The sequence below is a fragment of the Vipera ursinii genome (genome assembly GCF_947247035.1).
Source record: "Vipera ursinii genome assembly, contig: scaffold_304, whole genome shotgun sequence".
Taxonomy (NCBI): Eukaryota; Metazoa; Chordata; class Lepidosauria; order Squamata; family Viperidae; genus Vipera; species Vipera ursinii.
In genome coordinates this window covers 10219-29568 of record NW_028148155.1, presented here as the reverse complement: position 1 = coordinate 29568, position 19350 = coordinate 10219, and the positions used below count along the sequence as shown (strand labels likewise).

General features: G+C 48.7%; 1 protein-coding gene and 1 long non-coding RNA gene across 3 annotated transcripts; one reads left to right on the top strand and one right to left on the bottom strand.

Moving 5' to 3' along the window:
* LOC310650715 lies at nt 1-668 on the top strand. Its single transcript, XR_014494413.1, has 2 exons — nt 1-64; nt 209-668. It is a non-coding gene; the product is annotated as an uncharacterized lncRNA (long non-coding RNA).
* Nucleotides 669-2110: 1442 nt separating this feature from the next.
* Nucleotides 2111-19128, bottom strand: CALU (calumenin). Of its 2 annotated transcripts, none has more exons than XM_083380296.1 (7): nt 19007-19128; nt 14416-14651; nt 8150-8343; nt 5793-5959; nt 4560-4620; nt 3744-3943; nt 2111-2448 (listed from the first exon to the last, which is right to left on the bottom strand). In XM_083380296.1, the coding sequence occupies exons 2-7, from the start codon at nt 14640-14642 to the stop codon at nt 2344-2346; spliced, it is 954 nt and encodes a 317-aa protein (XP_083236422.1). In that variant the 5' UTR covers nt 14643-14651; nt 19007-19128; the 3' UTR covers nt 2111-2343. The 2 variants fall into 2 exon arrangements, with proteins under 2 accessions (XP_083236422.1, XP_083236423.1); XM_083380297.1 differs by lacking the exon at nt 8150-8343 and adding an exon at nt 7902-8095 and having other exon boundaries at nt 2170-2448.
* Between the last annotated feature and the right edge of the window lie 222 nt (nt 19129-19350).

Sequence of the window (19350 nt, the reverse complement as noted above, 5' to 3'; positions counted from 1 at the left end):
AGGGGGGGCCCTGACTTTCACCAGGCGCTGCGATAACCACGAGAAGCCAGGATCTATACCAGGGGTCGGCAACCTCGGCTCTTTTATGACTCGTGGACTTCAACTCCCAGAATTCCTGAGCCAGCTGTGCTGGCTCAGGAATTCTGGGAGTTGAAGTCCACGAGTCATAAAAGAGCCGAGGTTGCCGACCCCTGAATCTATACCAAAGAACACCTTCCAGGTAGAAATACCTGGTGGGGCTGTTTTTCACCTCCTTGGCCCATTTCCTGCTCCGCTTCTGCCTCTCGCCTGCTTCCCTGAAAAAAAGGTGGCTATCCAATTGTTGTGATGGGTGGCTAGCCGAGTGTCGTGCCTTGCTGGCAAATCCTCGAGCACAGGGCCGGCCTATTAGTGTTATCCCAAACGAATCTCTTCTTCCCCTTGCGGCAAGGGGATTAAAATTGACCCGGAAGTAATACTGTTTCAACTCTCCACCCTTGGCTATCGGGGCGATTCCCACACCCAGAAAAAAAAAAAACCTCGCTAAGGAATCCACGATTAGTGTCACGAAGCCAAGTGGGAAAGCAAGCTTACATCCTAGGCGTATCCTAGCCTTGGCACCTAGCAAAAATGTCCTCCTCGCTTGGAGTTTTGCAAGGGGCGTGTGTCTGTGTGTGTGTGTGTGTGTGTGTGTGTGAGAAAAAAAAACTAGCATTATTTTACTTTGAAAACGCTGCAAAAGGAGCCGGACGTTCAGGAAAGAGCAGATCCGAACAAGCACAGCGCTCGGTTCCAAATGAAACCCCCGCACACAAATCCACACAACTTTTTTTTTTTTTGCCAGGCGGTCTTAGCAAACTGGCACCCAAACAGGGGAGTTTAAGAAAACGCGGCCGAAATGCCAAGACATTTTCTCCGGCCAAATATCGTGGTGTGTGGGTGTGTGTGTGCGTGTCTGTGTGTGTAAAAGATGCAGGACGGGAGATGGTGTCGTTTCCGGGAATCAAAAACAAAGGGACGAGAGGGCGGACTTGCCTTCTCAAGGAAGGGATCTATCCTGACAGATTAGGGTTTGGGGGGGTTGTCTCTCTTAGTATTCCGCCCCCCAAGGCCATGTGGCTAGGAAAAGCATTGAAGGAAGAGAGGTGTGTGTTTTAATTTTAGGAGTGTGCTTCTCTGCGTTCACTTCGGGAGCACGTTTTGGCTCGGGGTCTCCTCCCCCTCGCATTGGGCCAACTGCTTTTAATGAAAAAAGGCACTTCAAAAATGCAGAATATCCCGGTGTCCTTAGAGCTGACAGCGGCCCCCTTCCTCCTTCTGAGCCTAAAGACAAACTGAGGGGTTCACCCCCTACCCTACGTTACCGGATAGTGGTCCGGGAAAGTCTAGGTTGGCTACTTCAACCTGGGACAGACCCACATCAGCCTCACCTCTTCAACCTCTCCCGAGTAGCCGTTTTAATCCGGAGCAGAAAGCAAGCCGAGATCACCAGCCTGCATATGATGCCAGAGTCCCAGGTACGACGCAGCTTGTAACATCGCCGTCCGTGCCGCAGCTCGTGCCGAAAAGATCCCTCGAAATGATGCAGCTGAGAGAAACCGAGGCACGGGGCATCGTTCCGGAAGATGTTCGGGTGCCAGAATTGAAGGAGACGCGGAGGGAGATTTAAATCGAGATTTCTGCCGCTTTTCGAGGTGGAAGATTTCCCGGCTGGAGCAGAGAAGCTAAAACGCGTTGACCAAACTTCCCTGTTGGTGTAAAAGATGGAAGAACAGGGGAGGGGGGGTCTTTTGAGCGCAAACCCCACCCCCGCGTCCGACCTCGGCCGTGTCTTGTTCTCCGGCTATCTGACTTTGCGCTTAACACGCCGATGTTAAAATAAAAATTAAAAAAAAAAATTAAAAAAATGGGAGGGGGACAGGGCTGTTACCCCTCCCTGACGCTTCGGCAGATGCATTCTTCATTTCACACGGAACAAAAATAAAAAAGAATAAAGTTGAATTTGTTAGACATAAAAGAACATGCAACTCTCTATTTTTTTTTTTAAAAAAGCAAAACCTTGGGGTTTCAACCGAAGGCGATGTCTCACAATACTGACCTCCCCGCCTTGGAGGGAGTGAAGTGGGGGGGGAGGGAGAAAAAAAAAGGAGGATGGGACCAATTGGGGGGGGGGGTGGGGGGGTTTCTCCTCTCCTCCCTCCCCTCCTCCCATTGTTGGCCGAAAACGGAGTCTTGATAGTAGTGAGCAATTGTGTGTGTGTGTGTGTTAATCCCGAAACAGTAAAAACAATACTTTCCCCCCCCCACCCCAACCTTTTCTTCCTTTAAAAAAAAAAAAGGGGGAAAAAAAAGAGGATTCCTGGCTTAGAATTCGTCGTGCCGTACTAAGGCTTCTCCGAAGTCCGTGGCCTGGCTGCCCACAAACAGGTCGTACTTGTCCACAACTTCTTCTCTGGTGAGTTTGCCGTCCTGGAAAAGAGAAGGAAGCCACGTTGGGTCATGAAACGTCTGCCAAAAAAAGCACCAAGGACCCCACAATCCTCCTCCTCCTCCTCCTCTCCGCAAACCCCCCTCCCTTCCAGCGCTGATGACGTTCCCCTAGTTGGGTCATGAAACGTCTGCAAGAAAACAGACAAGCTAGGAGAGCACCAAGGACCCCACAGTCCTTCCTCCTCCTCTTCCCCTCCCCTCCTTCCATCCTCCCCTCCCTCCCTCCCTCCCTCCCTCCCTTCTTCTGTTCCCATTGCTTGACGTCATTCCTTTCTCCTTCCTTCCTCCCTTCTTTCCCCTTGTCGTTCATTCTTCTCCATCCTTCCTCCCCTCCCTTCTCCTCCCCTTGTCGTTCATTCCTTTCTCCTTCCTTCCTTCTTCCATCCCTTCTTTCCCCCTTAATGTCTTCATTCCTTTTTCCTTCCTTCCTTCCTCCCTCCCTTCTTCTTTCCTTCTTGTCGTTCATTCCTTTCTCCTCCTCCTCCCTCCCTCCTTTCCCTTAATGTCTTCATTCCTCTTTTTCCTTCCTTCCTCCCTCCCTCCCTCTCCTTCTCCTTCTCTCCCACAATCTGTCTCCCCTCTAGCACTGACGCTGTTCCCTAGTCGGCTCGTGAAGCCTCGGCAAGGAAACCGCCCAGCTCAGAGAGCACCAAGGGCCCCAAAGATGAAAGGCTGCGCCCAGGCCCAAGCTGCCCCATTCTAAAGGGGTGGGTAGGGGGCGTCCAGATCTGCATCCCTACATGGCTTAGGCCCGGGATACTTGCAGGACCGTCTACTGCCGGGGACGACTTCCCATCGCCCGGTACGCTCACACAGAGAGGGCCCTCCTCAGGGTGCCGTCGGCCAGACAATGTCGGCTGGCGACCCCCAGGGGGAGGGCCTTCTCTGTGGGGGGCACCAGCCCTTTGGAACCAACTCCCCCTTGAGCTCCGGATGGCCCCGGACCTCCGGTCCTTTCGCCGCGACCTCAAAACTTTTTTCTTCCATCAGGCTGACCTGGATTGATGATGGGTTTTTAAATATGTTTTAATTTTTAACTGTAGTTAATTTTGGGGCTGTTATTTAATTCTTTTTAATGTATTGTTGTTTTTTATTGTTGTAAGCCGCCCCGAGGTCCTTCGGGAGATAGGGCGGCATATAAGTCCCACAAATAAATAAATAAATAAATAAATCCCTGGCTCCCCTCCTTTCCTGGGGCCTCCCCGGGCGGTGGACGAGGGGCCGTTTGTGGTCTCAGCTGAGCTGCTGAGAGGTGCCCCCCCCACCCCTCTCACCTTGTCCTTATCCGACTCGTAAACCAGGTGCCGCGCTTCGGCCTCGGCGTGGTCGTAGTCGGAGGGGAGGATCCAGTCTTTGGTCTCCTCCTTGTCCATCTTCCCGTCGTGGTTTTTGTCCCGGAACTCCACAAATTGTTCTCGTTCCGTCTTCACCCACTCGGGTTCCTCCGTGTCCCCGTCGTGGCTGTACATGTCCCCTGGGGAGGAAACGCCAGGCTCTCAGCCCTCGGCCCCACCTTGCTGAACCGCAGCGCGCAGGTCGTCCTCGGCTTAGCGACCAAAGTGGAGCCCAGCGTTTCCCGTCGCTAAGTGAGACGGCTTTTAAGTGGATCCAGGTGGTGGGGGCCAATATGCTCGTAAGGCTTACGTGATAAACCGCTCAGGAGAGCGCTGTAAAATGGTGTGTGTGTGTGTGTGTGTGTGTGTGTGTGTGTGTGTAAGCCTGAATGCTAAGTGTCCCATTTTACGACCTTGCTTTCCACAACGGTTAAGCGAAACACTTGCGGTCCTTAAGTGAATCCGGCTTCTCCCCCCATTGATTGTCAGAAGATCTCAAAGGGGATTACGTCACACTCACACACACACACACACACACGGGACGCTGCAACCGTCGTGAATGTGAGTCAGTTGCCAAGTGTCCAAATTTTGATCCCGTGGCCAGAGGGCGGCTGCAACGGTCATAAGTGTGAAAAACGGTCGTAAGCCCCTTTTCAGGGCTGCTGTGACTCCGAACGGTCACTAAACGAACTGCTGTAAGTCGAGGACCGCCTGTATCTAGTTTTAATCGTCCAGTCAAGGGCCAAACCCGCTCACCTATGTATTCTTCCAGATTAATGAAGCCGTCTCCGTTCTTATCAATGTCCTCCATGGTTTCCTGTAGACAAAAGTCAGAGGCAGCATTGTTTTAATTATTTCCTCCTTGTGATTATTTTTATAAACAACTAAAGGCAGCAAACATATTCATACTGCTTCTTCCTATTGTCCCTCGCAACAACAACCCTGGGAGGTGGACTGGGATGAAAGAGGTCACCCAGCCCGGCTTTCGGGACTAGAACTCACCGTCTCTTAGTGATTGGCCCCAAAGTCACCCAACTGACTGACATGCCTAAGGCGGGCTAGAACTGTCTCCTGGTGATTGGCCCAAAGTCACCCAGCCGGCTTACGTGCCTAAGGCGGGACTGGAACTCACCGTCTCCTGGTGATTCGCCCCAGTCACCTACCCAGCTTTCGTGCCTAAGGCGGGACTAGAACCACTCACCGTCTCCTGTTGATTGGCCCAGTCACCCAGCCGGCTTTCGTGCCTAAGGCAGGACTAGAACTCACCGTCTCCTGGTGATTCGCCCAGTCACCTACCCAGCTTTCGTGCCTAAGGCGGGACTAGAACTCACCGTCTCCTGGTGATTGGCCCAGTCACCTACCCGGCTTTCGTGCCTAAGGCGGGACTAGAACTCACCATCTCCTGGTGATTGGCCCAGTCACTACCCAGCTTTCGTGCCTAAGGCGGGACTAGAACTCACCGTCTCCTGGTGATTGGCCTAGACACCTAGCCGGCTTTCATGCCTAAGGCGGGACTAGAACTCAACGCCTGTCGTTTTGTAGCCTGGTGCTTTAACCACTAGGTTCACGCCTTAGGATTTATTTCACCCGAATCCCACTTTTTTTGTTTGCTTCAAGATCTCAATGTAGCTACCCCAGAACACAATGTGAAACACACACACACACACACACACCAATCCAGGTACAAAAAAGAGATGAATTACAACCATCTCAACGTAAAGGAAAGCTGCAGTTCAATGCCTGGGGAACAGACACAACAGCCAGACGGGTGCGAATCCTGATGAGGTCTGCCCCCAGAGTGCAATGACAAAGGAGGAACCGTCCCTTTAACGACTGGGCAATTCACTTAACAACCATGGGGGCAGAGGTCGTAAAGTGGGGTCAAAACTCACTGCACAAACTTCTCACTTAGCAACTTAAACCTGGGGCTCCGTTGAGGTCGTAAGCCGAGGACTGCCCCGTAGCCCGTTGCCAGGTTAGGCCACCCACCTGCACGACGATGTCCTTCATGTAGTCGTATTCCTCCGGGTGCAAGAACGCCGTGAACTCCTCCTTGGTGGCAATCAAGTCTCCATCTTTGTCGGCTATTTTGAAACGCCGTTCATCCCGCACCATCATCTGCTTGTAATTGAAGCCGTCATCGGGGTCTGGATCATCTGAACGGCACAGGTGGGGATGGGGGGGGGAGAAAGGGAGTGTCACTGAGGAGCAACTGGACCGCCATCCAACCTCACAGAGGCTGCACATCCTGGTCTAGCCAGCCCAGTTCAGGTGGTCCTCGGCTTACGACGAGGAAGTCATAAGCCGAGGACTACCTGTATTATTACAACGCAATCGATGGGAGCGGGGGACGCCTTTGCCAGTTGAAATGTTCATCAGGAAATTTTTCCTTGATGATGATGAAACCAGGGTCAACTTTCCACCGGGGTGGGGGGGTTGTCTAGAAAAGTTGCTTTTCCAGGTTTATCTCGTTTCCTTGGGGAGCGCATGCGGATTGGTGTCCCTGGTTATGCAACCCCACAAAAGTCAGGCCGAGAATGTGGTTTATCTGCACACGGCGATTAAATGCGCGGTTTGTGGCCAGGCCCATTGGCAAGGCCGAGTAAGTAGGGCACGACTGACCCTGGATGGCTTAATACAATTCGAAAGCAGAAGCTGCCTTAAAAACATTCCTTGCTCACAAGGAGACCAATGCAGAATCCCCCAGCCAGCATGCTAATGAAGTTTAAGGCTGAGGACTTCAACTCCCAGAATCCCCCGGCCAGCATGCTAATGAACTTTAAGCCTGGGGACTTCATCTCCCAGAATTCCCTGGCCAGCATGCTAATGAACTTTAAGTCTGGGGACTTCAACTCCCAGAATCCTCTGGCCAGCCATGCTTGAAGATGCCTGGACTTCAACTCCCAGAATCCCCTGGCCAGCATGCTAATGAACTTTAAGTCTGGGGGATTCTGGGAGTTGAAGTCCACATTATCTTCCAGTGGCAGAGGATGAGAGAGAGAGGTCTGCTGACTTGCTATCCACAGCATTAATCTTAAAGGGGGAGTGGAGACCAGGACAAGGCGGGGGGATCAAGTGAAGAATCATCTGGAGAGCCCTCCTCAAATCTCTGCACTGGAAGAATGAAGGGTCTTGCCTGAGGGGAACCCGCTAAGGCGAACAAGGCGCCGGCATCATCACTGCAGGGACCACCCCATGGGCTCAAAGCATGATTGCCTGCAAGAGCTTTCCAGCAACAAAATAGGGGTACGAAGCCCACCCACCCCCACCCCCATCTTTCCCCAGCAACATTTCTCTGCACCCCTGATCTGAATTGGCAGAGCAGGAGGTGGACCGACCATGACTCTCGCCAGGCCCACCTCAAGCACCCTAGAGCTGGGAAGGTCCCTAAAAGATCATCTAGACAAACCCCTGTGGGCTTCCCCATCCCTAAGAGGTGACCTCTGTAGCCTCGGTTTGACTCCCAGAGTTCTGCATTTGTACTTAAAACGGGAGAGCAGGAAGCGGGCCCTGCATCTCTCACACAGACACACACACACACACACCCTCGGCCCTTTGCAGCACCCTAAATCTGGGAAGGGTCCCTCAGAGATCATCCAGCCCAGCCCCTGTAGGCGTCACCATCCCTGGGAGGCGACTTCTCAGGCTTCCGGTTTGACTCCTAGCATTCTGCATTTCTACTTAAGAAGGGAGAGAGCAGGAAGCGTGGGGGCCCCAGGACACTCCCCTCAGCCCTTTGCAGAAGCCTAGAGCCGAGAAGGGCCCCTAAGAGGTCATCCAGTCCAGCCCCTCCAGGCTTCACCCATCCTATCCCAGAGAACGCAACTGTCCGGCCTCGGTTTGACTGCCTTTGACTTAAAAAGGGAGAGCGGGAAGCAGGCCTAGCATGACACACACACACATCCCTCGGCCCTTTGCAGCACCCTAGAGACGAGAAGGGCCCCTAAGAGGTCATCCAGTCCAGCCCCTGCAGGCTTCACCACCCCACCCCCGAGAGGTGGGCAACCAACCCTCGCTTTGAAACCCCCCCCCTCCAGTCAAATGCTCGATGGCTGCTTTCCAGCATGGCTGCCTCCCCCCCACCCCCTCGCCCCTTACCCAGGTAAGTGCCATAGCTGGCATTCCTGTATTCCTCCCAGGAGATGAGGCCATCTTGGTCCAAGTCATACTCCTGCCACTGACGCGCTACGTTCTCATAGACGTACTTCTTCTGCGCCTTCTTAATCCAATCCTTCAGCTCCCCCTCGGTCACAAACCCATCCTTATCCGTGTCTATTTTGCCCACCATCGCGCTACAAGACAAAAGCGGGGCAGAGGGTCAGCCGGGGGGGCGGGAGTGGGCCTACCTAAGACGTAGCTGTAGGTGGCGTTTCTGTACTCCTCCCACGAAACCAGACCGTCCCCGTTGAGGTCGTGGCCCTTCCACTGGCGCTCCACGTCCTCGTAAATCCAGCGCTTCTGGGCAAACTTAATCCAGGCCTTCAGCTCCTCCACCGTGACTAAGCCGTCCTTGTCGGCATCGATTTTACTTACAATTTTTCTGTGGGGAAGGCAGAAAAAGAATGAGGAGGAGGAGGAGGCAGGCTGATGGGGGGGGACACAGGGAGGGTGGGGTTGGGGAGCTGGGGAAAAAGGGGAGAGGGACCAGAAGACCAGACCCCCAAAAGGCCAGTTTAATTGTCATGGCCCAGCAGAGCAGTGTCTTTCCACCTTGGCAGCTTTAAGATGGTGGATTTCAACTCCCAGAATCTTTCAGTCTGGTTTAAGGTTGAGTGGACTTCAGCTCCCAGAATTCCTCAGTCTGGTTTATCTATCTATCTATCTATCTATCTATCTATCTATCTATCTATCTATCTATCTATCTATCTATCATTCTTCTCTCTGTATTAATCTATTTATTATCCCATCTATTATCCTATCTCTATTTCTATCATCCTATCTATTTATCATTCTTCTCTATATATTAATCTATTATCCCATCTATTATCCTATTTCTCTGTCTCTGTCTGTCTGTCTATCATCTATCTATCTATCTATCTATCTATCTATCTATCTATCTATCTATCTATCTATCTATCTATCATTCTTCTCTCTGTATTAATCTATTTATTATCCCATCTATTATCCTATCTCTGTTTCTATCATCCTATCTATTTATCATTCTCTATATATTAATCTATTATCCCATCTATTATCCTATCTCTCTGTCTCTATCATCCATCTATCTATCATCTATCTATCTATCTATCTATCTATCTATCTATCTATCTATCTATCTATCTATCTATCTATCTAATCTATCTATCTATCTATCTATCTATCTATCTATCTATCTCTATCAATCTATCATCTATCTATCTATCTATCTATCTATCTATCTATCTATCTATCTCTATCTATCTATCTCTATCAATCTATCTATCTATCTATTTATCTATCTATCATCTATCTATCTATCTATCTATCTATCTATCTATCTATCTATCTATCTATCTATCTTTACTGTCTGTAAATAAATTTGAATAAATTTATTTGAATAAATAAATTATTTGAATAAATAACTTTGGGGGGAAAAAAGTTCAGTGTTAAGAGCAGATTCAAATGCCAATAATCCTGCTTCTCCACCCCAACCCCAAAGTCTGGAACAGCAGAAGCATCAGAATCCAGAGCCAAATATAACCACAGTTGTCAACTCCTGTGATTTGACACCTGGGCACAGAGGGAGGGGGAGGGAGGGGGGGGAGGGCAGCAGAGGGCCTTAGCCAAGTCCCCACTTTCTTCCGGGCCTCTCAGGAGCTGATGCAATAAAACCAAAGCGATTATGCGCATTGGGGAAACCATCCATATATTAAAGGGCATTAATTAATATGCTGGTTTCTCTCCCCAGCGCGCAGACCAAACCCCTCTTTCAGCATGCTCAAATTAAGACGAAGAAAGCATTTGCAGCTTGGTCTCTGCTAGACTTTCATGATTATTTAATCAGTCCGCTGGAATAGAGCTGGGAGGGACCCTCGAGGTCTTCTAGTCTAACCCTCTTCTCAAACAAGAGACCCTACAGAATTGCTGGCAAGTGACTGTCCAGTCTCTTCTTAAAAACCTCCGGTGATGGAGCACCCACAACTTCAGGAGGCAAGCAGTTCCACTGGTTAATTGATTTGGCAGTATAGTATAGCAGAATCATCAAGTCGGAAGGGACCTTAGAGGTCTTCTAGTCCAACCCCCACCCCCACTCAAGCAGGAGACCCTATAGGATTTCAGACCAATGGCTGTCCAGTCTCTTCTTGAAAGCCTCCAGTGGTGGAGCACCCACAACCTCTGGAGGCAAGGAGTCCCACTGATTTAATTGTCCTCACTTTTAGGAAGTTTCTCCTTAATTCCAGGTTGCTTCTCTCTTTGATGAGTTTCCATCCGCTGTTTCTTGCCTCGCCTTCTGGTGCTTTGGAAAATAAGTTGACCCCCCCCTCCTCTTTGGGGCAGCCCCTCAAATATGGGAAGACTGCTATCCTGTCACCCCAGTCCCTTCTTTTCTCTAGACTGGCCACTTACGTGCATGTCAGCAAACTAACAGATCAGCTGTCCAGCTTTCCAAGACAGACAGAGCTACGCATAGGAACTGGGGGGGAAAAACCAGTAATTCCAGCACGTTTTCCCCTTGAGAAATCGGAGGCAGAATTAAGAATTCGGGCTGAAAGGCAGCAAGGAAAATAAATGAGCGGGAACGAATCGAGGCTTTGGTGTAGAGTAGACTGTCGATGTTGCGTCCTGCCCTAAATGACAAGCCAGGTATGACACTTAATTTGCACAGGCCTCAGCAACACCACGTAGTCCTCGGCTTACGACCACAATGGAGCCTCACATTTCCGTTGGTAAGCAAGACAGTCGTTAAGTGAACTTTGGCCCATTTCGCCAGCTGGCTTGCCACAGTTCTTAGGCCAGGGGTCGGCAACCTTGGCTCTTTTATGACTCGTGGACTTCAACTCCCAGAATTCCTCAGCCAGGATGGGGGAACTATGCCCCCCTCATGACTTTTGGACTTCAACTCCCAGAATTCCTGAGCCAGCCATGCTGAGGGGAAAGGGAGAGGTTTCCATGCTGAGCCATGCTGGCTGAGGAATTCTGGGAGTTGAAGTCCACGAGTCATGAAGGGGCCAAATTTCCCTCATGCTGGCTGAGGAATTCTGGGAGTTGAAGTCCACGAGTCATGAAGGGGCCAAATTTCCCTCATGCTGGCTGAGGAATTCTGGGAGTTGAAGTCCACGAGTCATGAGGGGGCCATAGTTCCCCCATGCTGGCTGAGGAATTCTGGGAGTTGAAGTCCACGAGTCATAAAAGAGCCCAGGTTGCCTACCCCTGTCTTAGGTGAATCCCTGCAGTTGTTCAGTTAGTGACCTGGCTGTTAAGTGAATTGGGCTTCCCCGTTGACTTTGCTGGTCACAGAAGAGGATCACGTGTCCCCTGGGATGCTGCAACTGTCATAAATATGAATCGGTTGTGAAGAGTCCCAGTTTTGATCACGTGATTGTGGGGATGTTGCAATGGCCGTAAGCATGGAAAAGGTCCTAAGTCCCTTTTTTCACTGCCGCTGTAACTTTGAACCGTCAGTAAATAAATGGTCATAAGTCGAGGACTTCCTGTTTTTTTTTTCTTTAGGAAACTGCCCTCTGGGAGAGACAGACAGACAAGACAGACAGACGCACACACAATTTCATTCTGGAAACCAATGACCCCCAGCTAAAGGGAACAGTAGACACTTTCCAGAGCTAAACTCAGTTTAAATTCTCAGTGTCAGGAAGTTTCTCCTTAGTTCCAGGTTGCTTCTCTCCTTGATAGGTTTCCATCCGTTGCTTCAGGGGCTTTGGAGGATAGGTGGGCCCCCAAGTCTTCTCTGCGGGAGCCCCTCAAATACTGGAGGACTGTCATAATAATTAGAGTTAGAATAGAACAGAGCTAGGAGGGACCTTTGGAGGTCTTCTAGTCCAACCTCCGGCCCCTATACCAGAGGTTGGCCCTTTTAGGATTTGTGGACTTCAACTTCCAGAATTCCTGAACCAGCCATGCTGACTCGGGAATTCTGGGAGTTGAAGCCCAGAAGTCATAAAAGAGCCAAGGTTGCCTACCCCTGCCCTGTGCTATTTCAGACAGGTGGATATCCAGTCTCTTCTTAAAAACCTCCAGTGATGGAGCACTCATGATTTCTGAAGGCAAAGCTGTTCCACTGGTTAATTGTTCTCACTGTCAGGAAGTTTCTCCTTCCTAATTAGAATGGAATGGAATGGAATGGAATGGAATGGAATGGAATGGAATGGAATGGAATGGAATAGAATAGAATAGAATAGAATAGAATAGAATAGAATAGAATAGAATAGAATAGAATAGAATAGAATAGAATAGAATAGAATAGAATAGAATAGAATAGAATAGAATAGAATAGAATAGAATAGAATAGAATAGAATAGAATGGAATGGAACGGAACAGAATAGAATAGAATAGAATAGAATTTGGAATAGAACAGAACAGAACAGAATATATGGAATGGAATGAAATGAAATGAAATGGAATGGAATGGAATGGAATGGAATAGAATAGAATAGAATAGAATAGAATAGAATAGAATAGAATAGAATAGAATAGAATAGAATAGAATAGAATAGAATAGAATAGAATAGAATAGAATAGAATAGAATAGAATAGAATAGAATAGAATTTGGAATAGAACAGAACAGAATAGAATATACGGAATGGAATGGAATGGAATGGAATGGAATGGAATAGAATAGAATAGAATAGAATAGAATTTGGAATAGAACAGAACAGAATAGAATATATGGAATGGAATGGAATGGAATGGAATGGAATGGAATGGAATGGAATAGAATAGAATAGAATAGAATAGAATAGAATAGAATAGAATAGAATAGAATAGAATAGAATAGAATAGAATAGAATAGAATAGAATAGAATAGAATAGAATAGAATAGAACAGAACAGAATAGAATAGAATAGAATAGAATTTGGAATAGAACAGAACAGAATAGAATATATGGAATGGAATGGAATGGAATGGAATGGAATGGAATGGAATGGAATGGAATGGAATAGAATAGAATAGAATAGAATAGAATTTGGAATAGAACAGAACAGAATAGAATATATGGAATGGAATGGAATGGAATGGAATGGAATGGAATGGAATGGAATAGAATAGAATAGAATAGAATAGAATAGAATAGAATAGAATAGAACAGAACAGAATTTGGAATAGAACAGAACAGAATAGAATATATGGAATGGAATGGAATGGAATGGAATGGAATGGAATGGAATGGAATGGAATGGAATGGAATAGAATAGAATAGAATAGAATAGAATAGAATAGAATAGAATAGAATAGAATAGAATAGAATAGAATAGAATAGAATAGAATAGAATAGAATAGAATAGAATAGAATTTGGAATAGAACAGAACAGAATAGAATATATGGAATGGAATGGAATGGAATGGAATGGAATGGAATGGAATGGAATGGAATAGAATAGAATAGAATAGAATAGAATAGAATAGAATAGAATAGAATAGAATAGAACAGAACAGAATAGAATAGAATAGAATAGAATAGAATTTGGAATAGAACAGAACAGAATAGAATATATGGAATGGAATGGAATGGAATGGAATGGAATGGAATGGAATGGAATGGAATGGAATAGAATAGAATAGAATAGAATAGAATAGAATAGAATAGAATAGAATAGAATAGAATTTGGAATAGAACAGAACAGAATAGAATATATGGAATGGAATGGAATGGAATGGAATGGAATGGAATAGAATAGAATAGAATAGAATAGAATAGAATAGAATAGAATAGAATAGAATAGAATAGAATAGAATAGAATAGAATAGAATAGAATAGAATAGAACAGAATAGAATTTGGAATAGAACAGAACAGAATAGAATATATGGAATGGAATGGAATGGAATGGAATGGAATGGAATGGAATGGAATGGAATAGAATAGAATAGAATAGAATAGAATAGAATAGAATAGAATAGAATAGAATAGAATAGAATAGAATAGAATAGAATAGAATAGAATAGAATTTGGAATAGAACAGAACAGAATAGAATATATGGAATGGAATGGAATGGAATGGAATGGAATGGAATGGAATGGAATGGAATGGAATGGAATGGAATAGAATAGAATAGAATAGAATAGAATAGAATAGAATAGAATAGAATAGAATAGAATAGAATTTGGAATAGAACAGAACAGAATAGAATATATGGAATGGAATGGAATGGAATGGAATGGAATGGAATGGAATGGAATGGAATAGAATAGAATAGAACAGAACAGAACAGAATAGAATAGAATAGAATAGAATTTGGAATAGAACAGAACAGAATAGAATATACGGAATGGAATGGAATGGAATAGAATAGAATAGAATAGAATAGAATAGAATAGAATAGAATAGAATAGAATAGAATAGAATAGAATAGAATAGAATAGAATAGAATAGTCCAACCTCCCACCGCCGCCCAAGCAGGATGGTGTCAGACCAATCCAAGTTTAAGCTGGCACTCAGCCCAGCGCTTCCCTTACCCCAACCGCTCCTTGCTCTCCTCGGGAGTCAGCTGGTCAAAGGTCTTGGCCTCATCCGCCCCCAGGAAGGCATCGTGGTCATAGTCGAAGTTCTGGCCGTCGTCGTGGACCTTGTCGCTCAGCTGAGCGTCGTGGTGGACCCGCTCCTTCTTCTCGGTGGGCTTGCTCTGAGCGCAGAGGGCCCACAGGGCCAGGTACCCGACGACTTGTTGAACGCCCAGCACCATGCTCAGGCCCTGTGGGGTTCAAGCAGCAGAAATGGAGTGGACTGATTTGGGGCCCACGAAGGCGGTGGCTCAAACAGACAAAGAGGAGATGTTTTTCCCCTTTCCCCAAAGGCCGGAGCCGAAGGTCACCCGGCGATATTGAGACCTCGAAGAACCAGGACGGACCAAAGGAAATATCTAAGTTGGAGTGTCCGGAACCGGGGTCACTTTTAAGGACTTGTCGACTTCAACTCCCAGAATTCCCCAGCCAGCCATGGGGAATTCTGGGAGCTGAAGTCCACCCATCTCAAAGCATGCTGGCTAGGGGATTCTGGGAGCTGTCCATCCATCTCAAAGCATGCTGGCTAGGGGATTCTGGGAGCTGGTCCACCCCTCTTAAAGCATGCTGACGGGGATTCTGGGAGCTGAAGTCCACCTGTCTCAAAGCATGCTGAATGGGGGATTCTGGGAGCTGAAGTCCACCCCTCTTAAAGCATGCGGACTAGGGGATTCTGGGAGCTGAAGTCCACCCATCTCAAAGCATGCCAGATGGGGAATTCTGGAATTATCCAAGGACTTACACGCATTTCCCTAGATCCGGACCACGCTGTTTGCATTCCAGCCTATGGATCTATTTATATCCTCTCCGATCCTTTTAGATTTCTGGAAGGATCTCTTTTCTGCAGAAGCCAACTTATATATTTCCACCAGCGCCTCAGGACAAGGGGCAGCCTCCCCCACCCAACACACACACACACACAGAAAATGCCAAAACAAAACCTTGGACAATTGACATTTTGCTGCAAATAGGTCCCAAATTGTGACTGCAAAGGTCACAAATCTTTCCAAAGACCTTTTGAGGACCATGGATTGCTGTCGTTCCACGCTGTGCTATTTTCAGGATCACAAATCCAGCTGCCGCCATCAAGGCAGGTCAAGATGAGAGAAAGGGGGAGGGAGATTTGTCCCTGGAACAGCCCCGGGTTCCAGAAGGGGTTTTATATGATCCTACAGCAAAAGTCCAGGGTTCACCCAATATACATGGGACTAGGTTTGCTTAGCAAAGTGGTCCTCAACTTACGGCAACAACCGAGCCCACAATTTAGGTTGCTTAAGTGAGAAATTTGTGAGTTTTCCCCCATTTTACGACCTTGCTTGCCATGGTCGCTAAGTGAATCCCTGCGGATGTTAAGTGCGTCACACAGTTGCTAAGTGAATCTGGCTTCCCCTTTTGACTTTGCTCGTCCGAAGGTCGCAAAAAGGGGATCACGTGACCCCGGGACGCCACGACCGTCGGAAATACAAGTCAGTTGCCAAATGTCTGAATTTTGATCACGTGACCACGTGTGTGTGTGTGTGTGTGTGTGAGTGTGTGTGTGTGTGTGCGCGTAAAGGTCGTATGTGTGAAAAACGGTCACATGTCACTTTTTCAGTGCCGTTGTAACTTCGGTCACTAAACAAACTTCTGTAAGTCGAGGACTGCCTGCATAGTCCTGTCCTTCTTGGTACCTATGACGAACCTGGGCAGCGCCGAAAGATAAAAATGCAGAAAGCAACACACACAAAAAAAAAAACCAACACAAAAGTCGTGAAAACCAGCAAAACAATCAGATGGGCAGCTCGCGACGTTGAAATCAACACAAAATTGTGTGCAGGTAATCCATGACTTACAATGGTCTGTTTAGCAGCTGGAAGTTACAAGGGCACTCAAAAAAGCGACATGTCCGTTTTTTACACTTACAACCTTTGCGATGATCATGTGATCAAAATTTGTAGGCTTGGCAACTGGCGTGGACTTATGACAGTTGCACAGTATCCCGGGGTCACGTGATCCCCTTTTGCGATCTTCCGACAAGCAAAGTCGAGGGGGAGGCCGGATTTATTCAACAACCGTGTGACTCCCTTCACAACTGTAGTGATTCACTTAACAACGGTCGTACAATGGGGCAAAACTCACTTAACGTCTCGCTTAGCAACGGAAATTTTGGGCTCAATTGTGGTCCTAAGTCCAGGACTGCCTGTATTGAAAATTGAAAACCGCCACCCATTGCGATTTCTGTTTTATCGTTTTTGGAAATATTTATCCATTAGGATTTGAATGCTTCAACACCAGCGTTCCTCAAACCTCCGCAAATTTAAGATGGGCGGACGTCCAACTCCCAGAATTCCCCAGCTTTTGTTGGCTAGGGAATTCTGGGACTCGGATGTCCCAGACGCTGAAGTTTGAGAAGCAGCGCTATAAGCTCTCCAGAGTCATTTCAATATGAGACGGGCAAGCAAATAAATGTAATAAATTAATAACCACAGAAAGCATTAAAAGCTTTCTCTTCTCTTCTCTTCATTCCATATTTTCTTCTCTATTCTATTCTATAAAATAAAAAACATAATCAACGGAGAGCACCATCCATATTGCTCAAAGCGCAACCACTAAGCAAGCTTTCCGCCTGGGACACGGGTGGTTAGAAATGTGAATGGTTTTTTATTATGGTGGGTTATTGGAACCCAGACCCTGCCTGAGGATTCGTGGGAAGGAAGCCACCATTAAGCCGGACATTTGATCCATGGATCCGGTGATCTTGTTCACTCATTAACAAGAGGCACAAGAGGAACAGACGAGATTAGGAATTAATCTTTACTTCCGCAAGAGGCGGCGAGGGATGACAGTTGGGGAAGAGCTGAACATTCAGCCCGTATTCCCGAATATACAGGCAGTCCTCAAATTACATGCATTCATTTAGCGACTGTTCGCACGACACTGGAAAAAGTGACCGATGGCCGGCTTTCACACTTAACGACCGTTGCCGCAGCCGATTAAAATTCAGACACTTGGCAAGTGCTTATTTATGACGGCCGCAGTGTCCCGGGGCCGTGTCCCCTTTTGCAACCTTCCGAGAAGCAAAATCAATGGGGGAAGCCAGATTCACTTCACAACCGTGTGGCTAACTGAACAGCCGCAGTGATTCACTTAACGGCTGTGGCCAGAAAGGTCATAAAATGGGGCAAAACTCACTTAGCAGCTGTCTTGTTTAGCACAGGAAATTTGGGCTCCATTGCAGCGATATATCCAGGACTCCCTCTACATAATAAACATTTTGCTTTCCTTTTTGTGGTGAGGCTATACTAACCAGCCTGGGAAGGTGGAATCAGGTGAGCCCAGCTGGGGAATTCTGGGAGTTGAAGTCCACAAACCTTAAAGTTGCCAACTTTGGAGACCCCCCTGACCTACACAAACACACAGCTGTAAAACAGAAGCTCTGCTCCCCCACAACAACTGGGCACAAGCCGGTTCTGGCCAACCATGGGGACAATCCGGCCAGTATGGCTGGCTGGGGGATTCTGGGAGTTGAAGTCCACAAACCTTAAAAGTTACCTTTTTATAACTGTAAAATAAAAGCTCGCCCCGAGAACATCGGGGCCCAAACTGGTTCCGGCTGACCACAGGGACAATCAGACCGAAGGGGGGGGGGTTTCCATGCTGGCCTCCCTCTGAGCAGGGATCAGGGCAAACCTCCCCCCCCACCCCCCAAAATAAGGTCCAACTTCCTTCTGGGCGAAAGCAGATCCACTCCCAATGTCAGATCTTTGCCACTCACAGCTGGAGAGGATGCAAGAGGCTACTCAAGACCCTCATCTCTGCCCCAAGACCGGGTTAAGGCTGTCCTCGGATTCAGGGGTCAACAGGCCCCCCCTGGGACCCCTCCCCAAACCCTTCCCGCCATGCCCCACCAGGGGGAACCCCCAGAAGAACCCAGATGTGACCCCCCCCTCCAGCTGTTATGGAACCCTTGGGTTCAGCTTGACCTTCTTTGGCTTCACCTGATCTTGAGCGGACCCAAAGGAGACCCCCTGGCCGAGGGAGATCAACCCTCCCACCCCCTCCCCAAAATGGATATGGGGGGGTGTTTCCACCTCTATACACACACACTCACAAACACACACAAACACACAGACACAGAGCCTGGCTGTCCTTTCTGCCTCCCTTTCCAACCGGCTCTTCCCAAGCAAGCGGGCTTCGGGCCGCCCCCCCCTCCTCCCACCGCCCCGCATCCCGCCCGCTGGGAACGATGGGGCCGGGAGTCCAGGCGGCCGGGAGACTTCGCAGCTGGAACCCGGCCAGGCTGGTGAGTTGGCCGAGGGAGGGAGGGAGGGAGGGATGCGCTGCCCGAGAGCCCTTCGGCCTGAACGGGCTGGAAAGAGAAGTCCTGGGGAGGACTGCAGCACCCATAAGGCGCAGCCGCGGAGCATGGGAGGTGTAGTCCCCACCCCACCCCATCCTCAACGCCGGGACTAAGCGAGCGGGCTGTCCGGTTCGTTCCTTCCCCTCGGCTCAACCAAGCCGAAATCGCTCCGCATCCACCGCCCGCTGCCCACCCGTCCTCGCTTACCGTCCGCGGCGACGTCGGGAGAAAAGCGGCGGCGGCGGCGACGACGACCCTCGCCGGCGGACGACGGAGAGAAGAGGGGAGGAGCCGCGCAGGCGCAGTGACGCCCGCCAGCGCCCACGTGACGGCGGCCCAGGCTGACGCGAGCGAAGGGCGACGTCGGCGGCGCCCGTCCGATTGGCTGCCGGAGGACCGACGGTCCCGCCCCTCCCCGGAGAGGAGTATAAAAGGGCGCTTGGCTGGCCACGGCCCCGCAGTTGCCGCCGTGGCAGCGGCGCGGAAGGGCAGGCGGGGCTCCGCTCGGCGGGCGGGAGAAGTTTCCCGGCGCGTCGCTCTTGCGACCGGCG

What these genes read in the sequence shown, in the direction of transcription:
- CALU (XM_083380296.1), bottom strand. Translation starts at nt 14,642, where the DNA reads ATGGTGCTGGGCGTTCAACAAGTCGTCGGGTACCTGGCCCTGTGGGCC. An exon ending in CACCTACAGCTACGTCTTAG is followed by an intron (nt 5,960 to 8,149) that starts GTAGGCCCACTC and finishes TGTGCCGTTCAG; the next exon opens with ATGATCCAGACCCCGATGAC. An exon ending in ACGAGTCGGATAAGGACAAG is followed by an intron (nt 2,449 to 3,743) that starts GTGAGAGGGGTG and finishes TCTCTTTTCCAG; the next exon opens with GACGGCAAACTCACCAGAGA.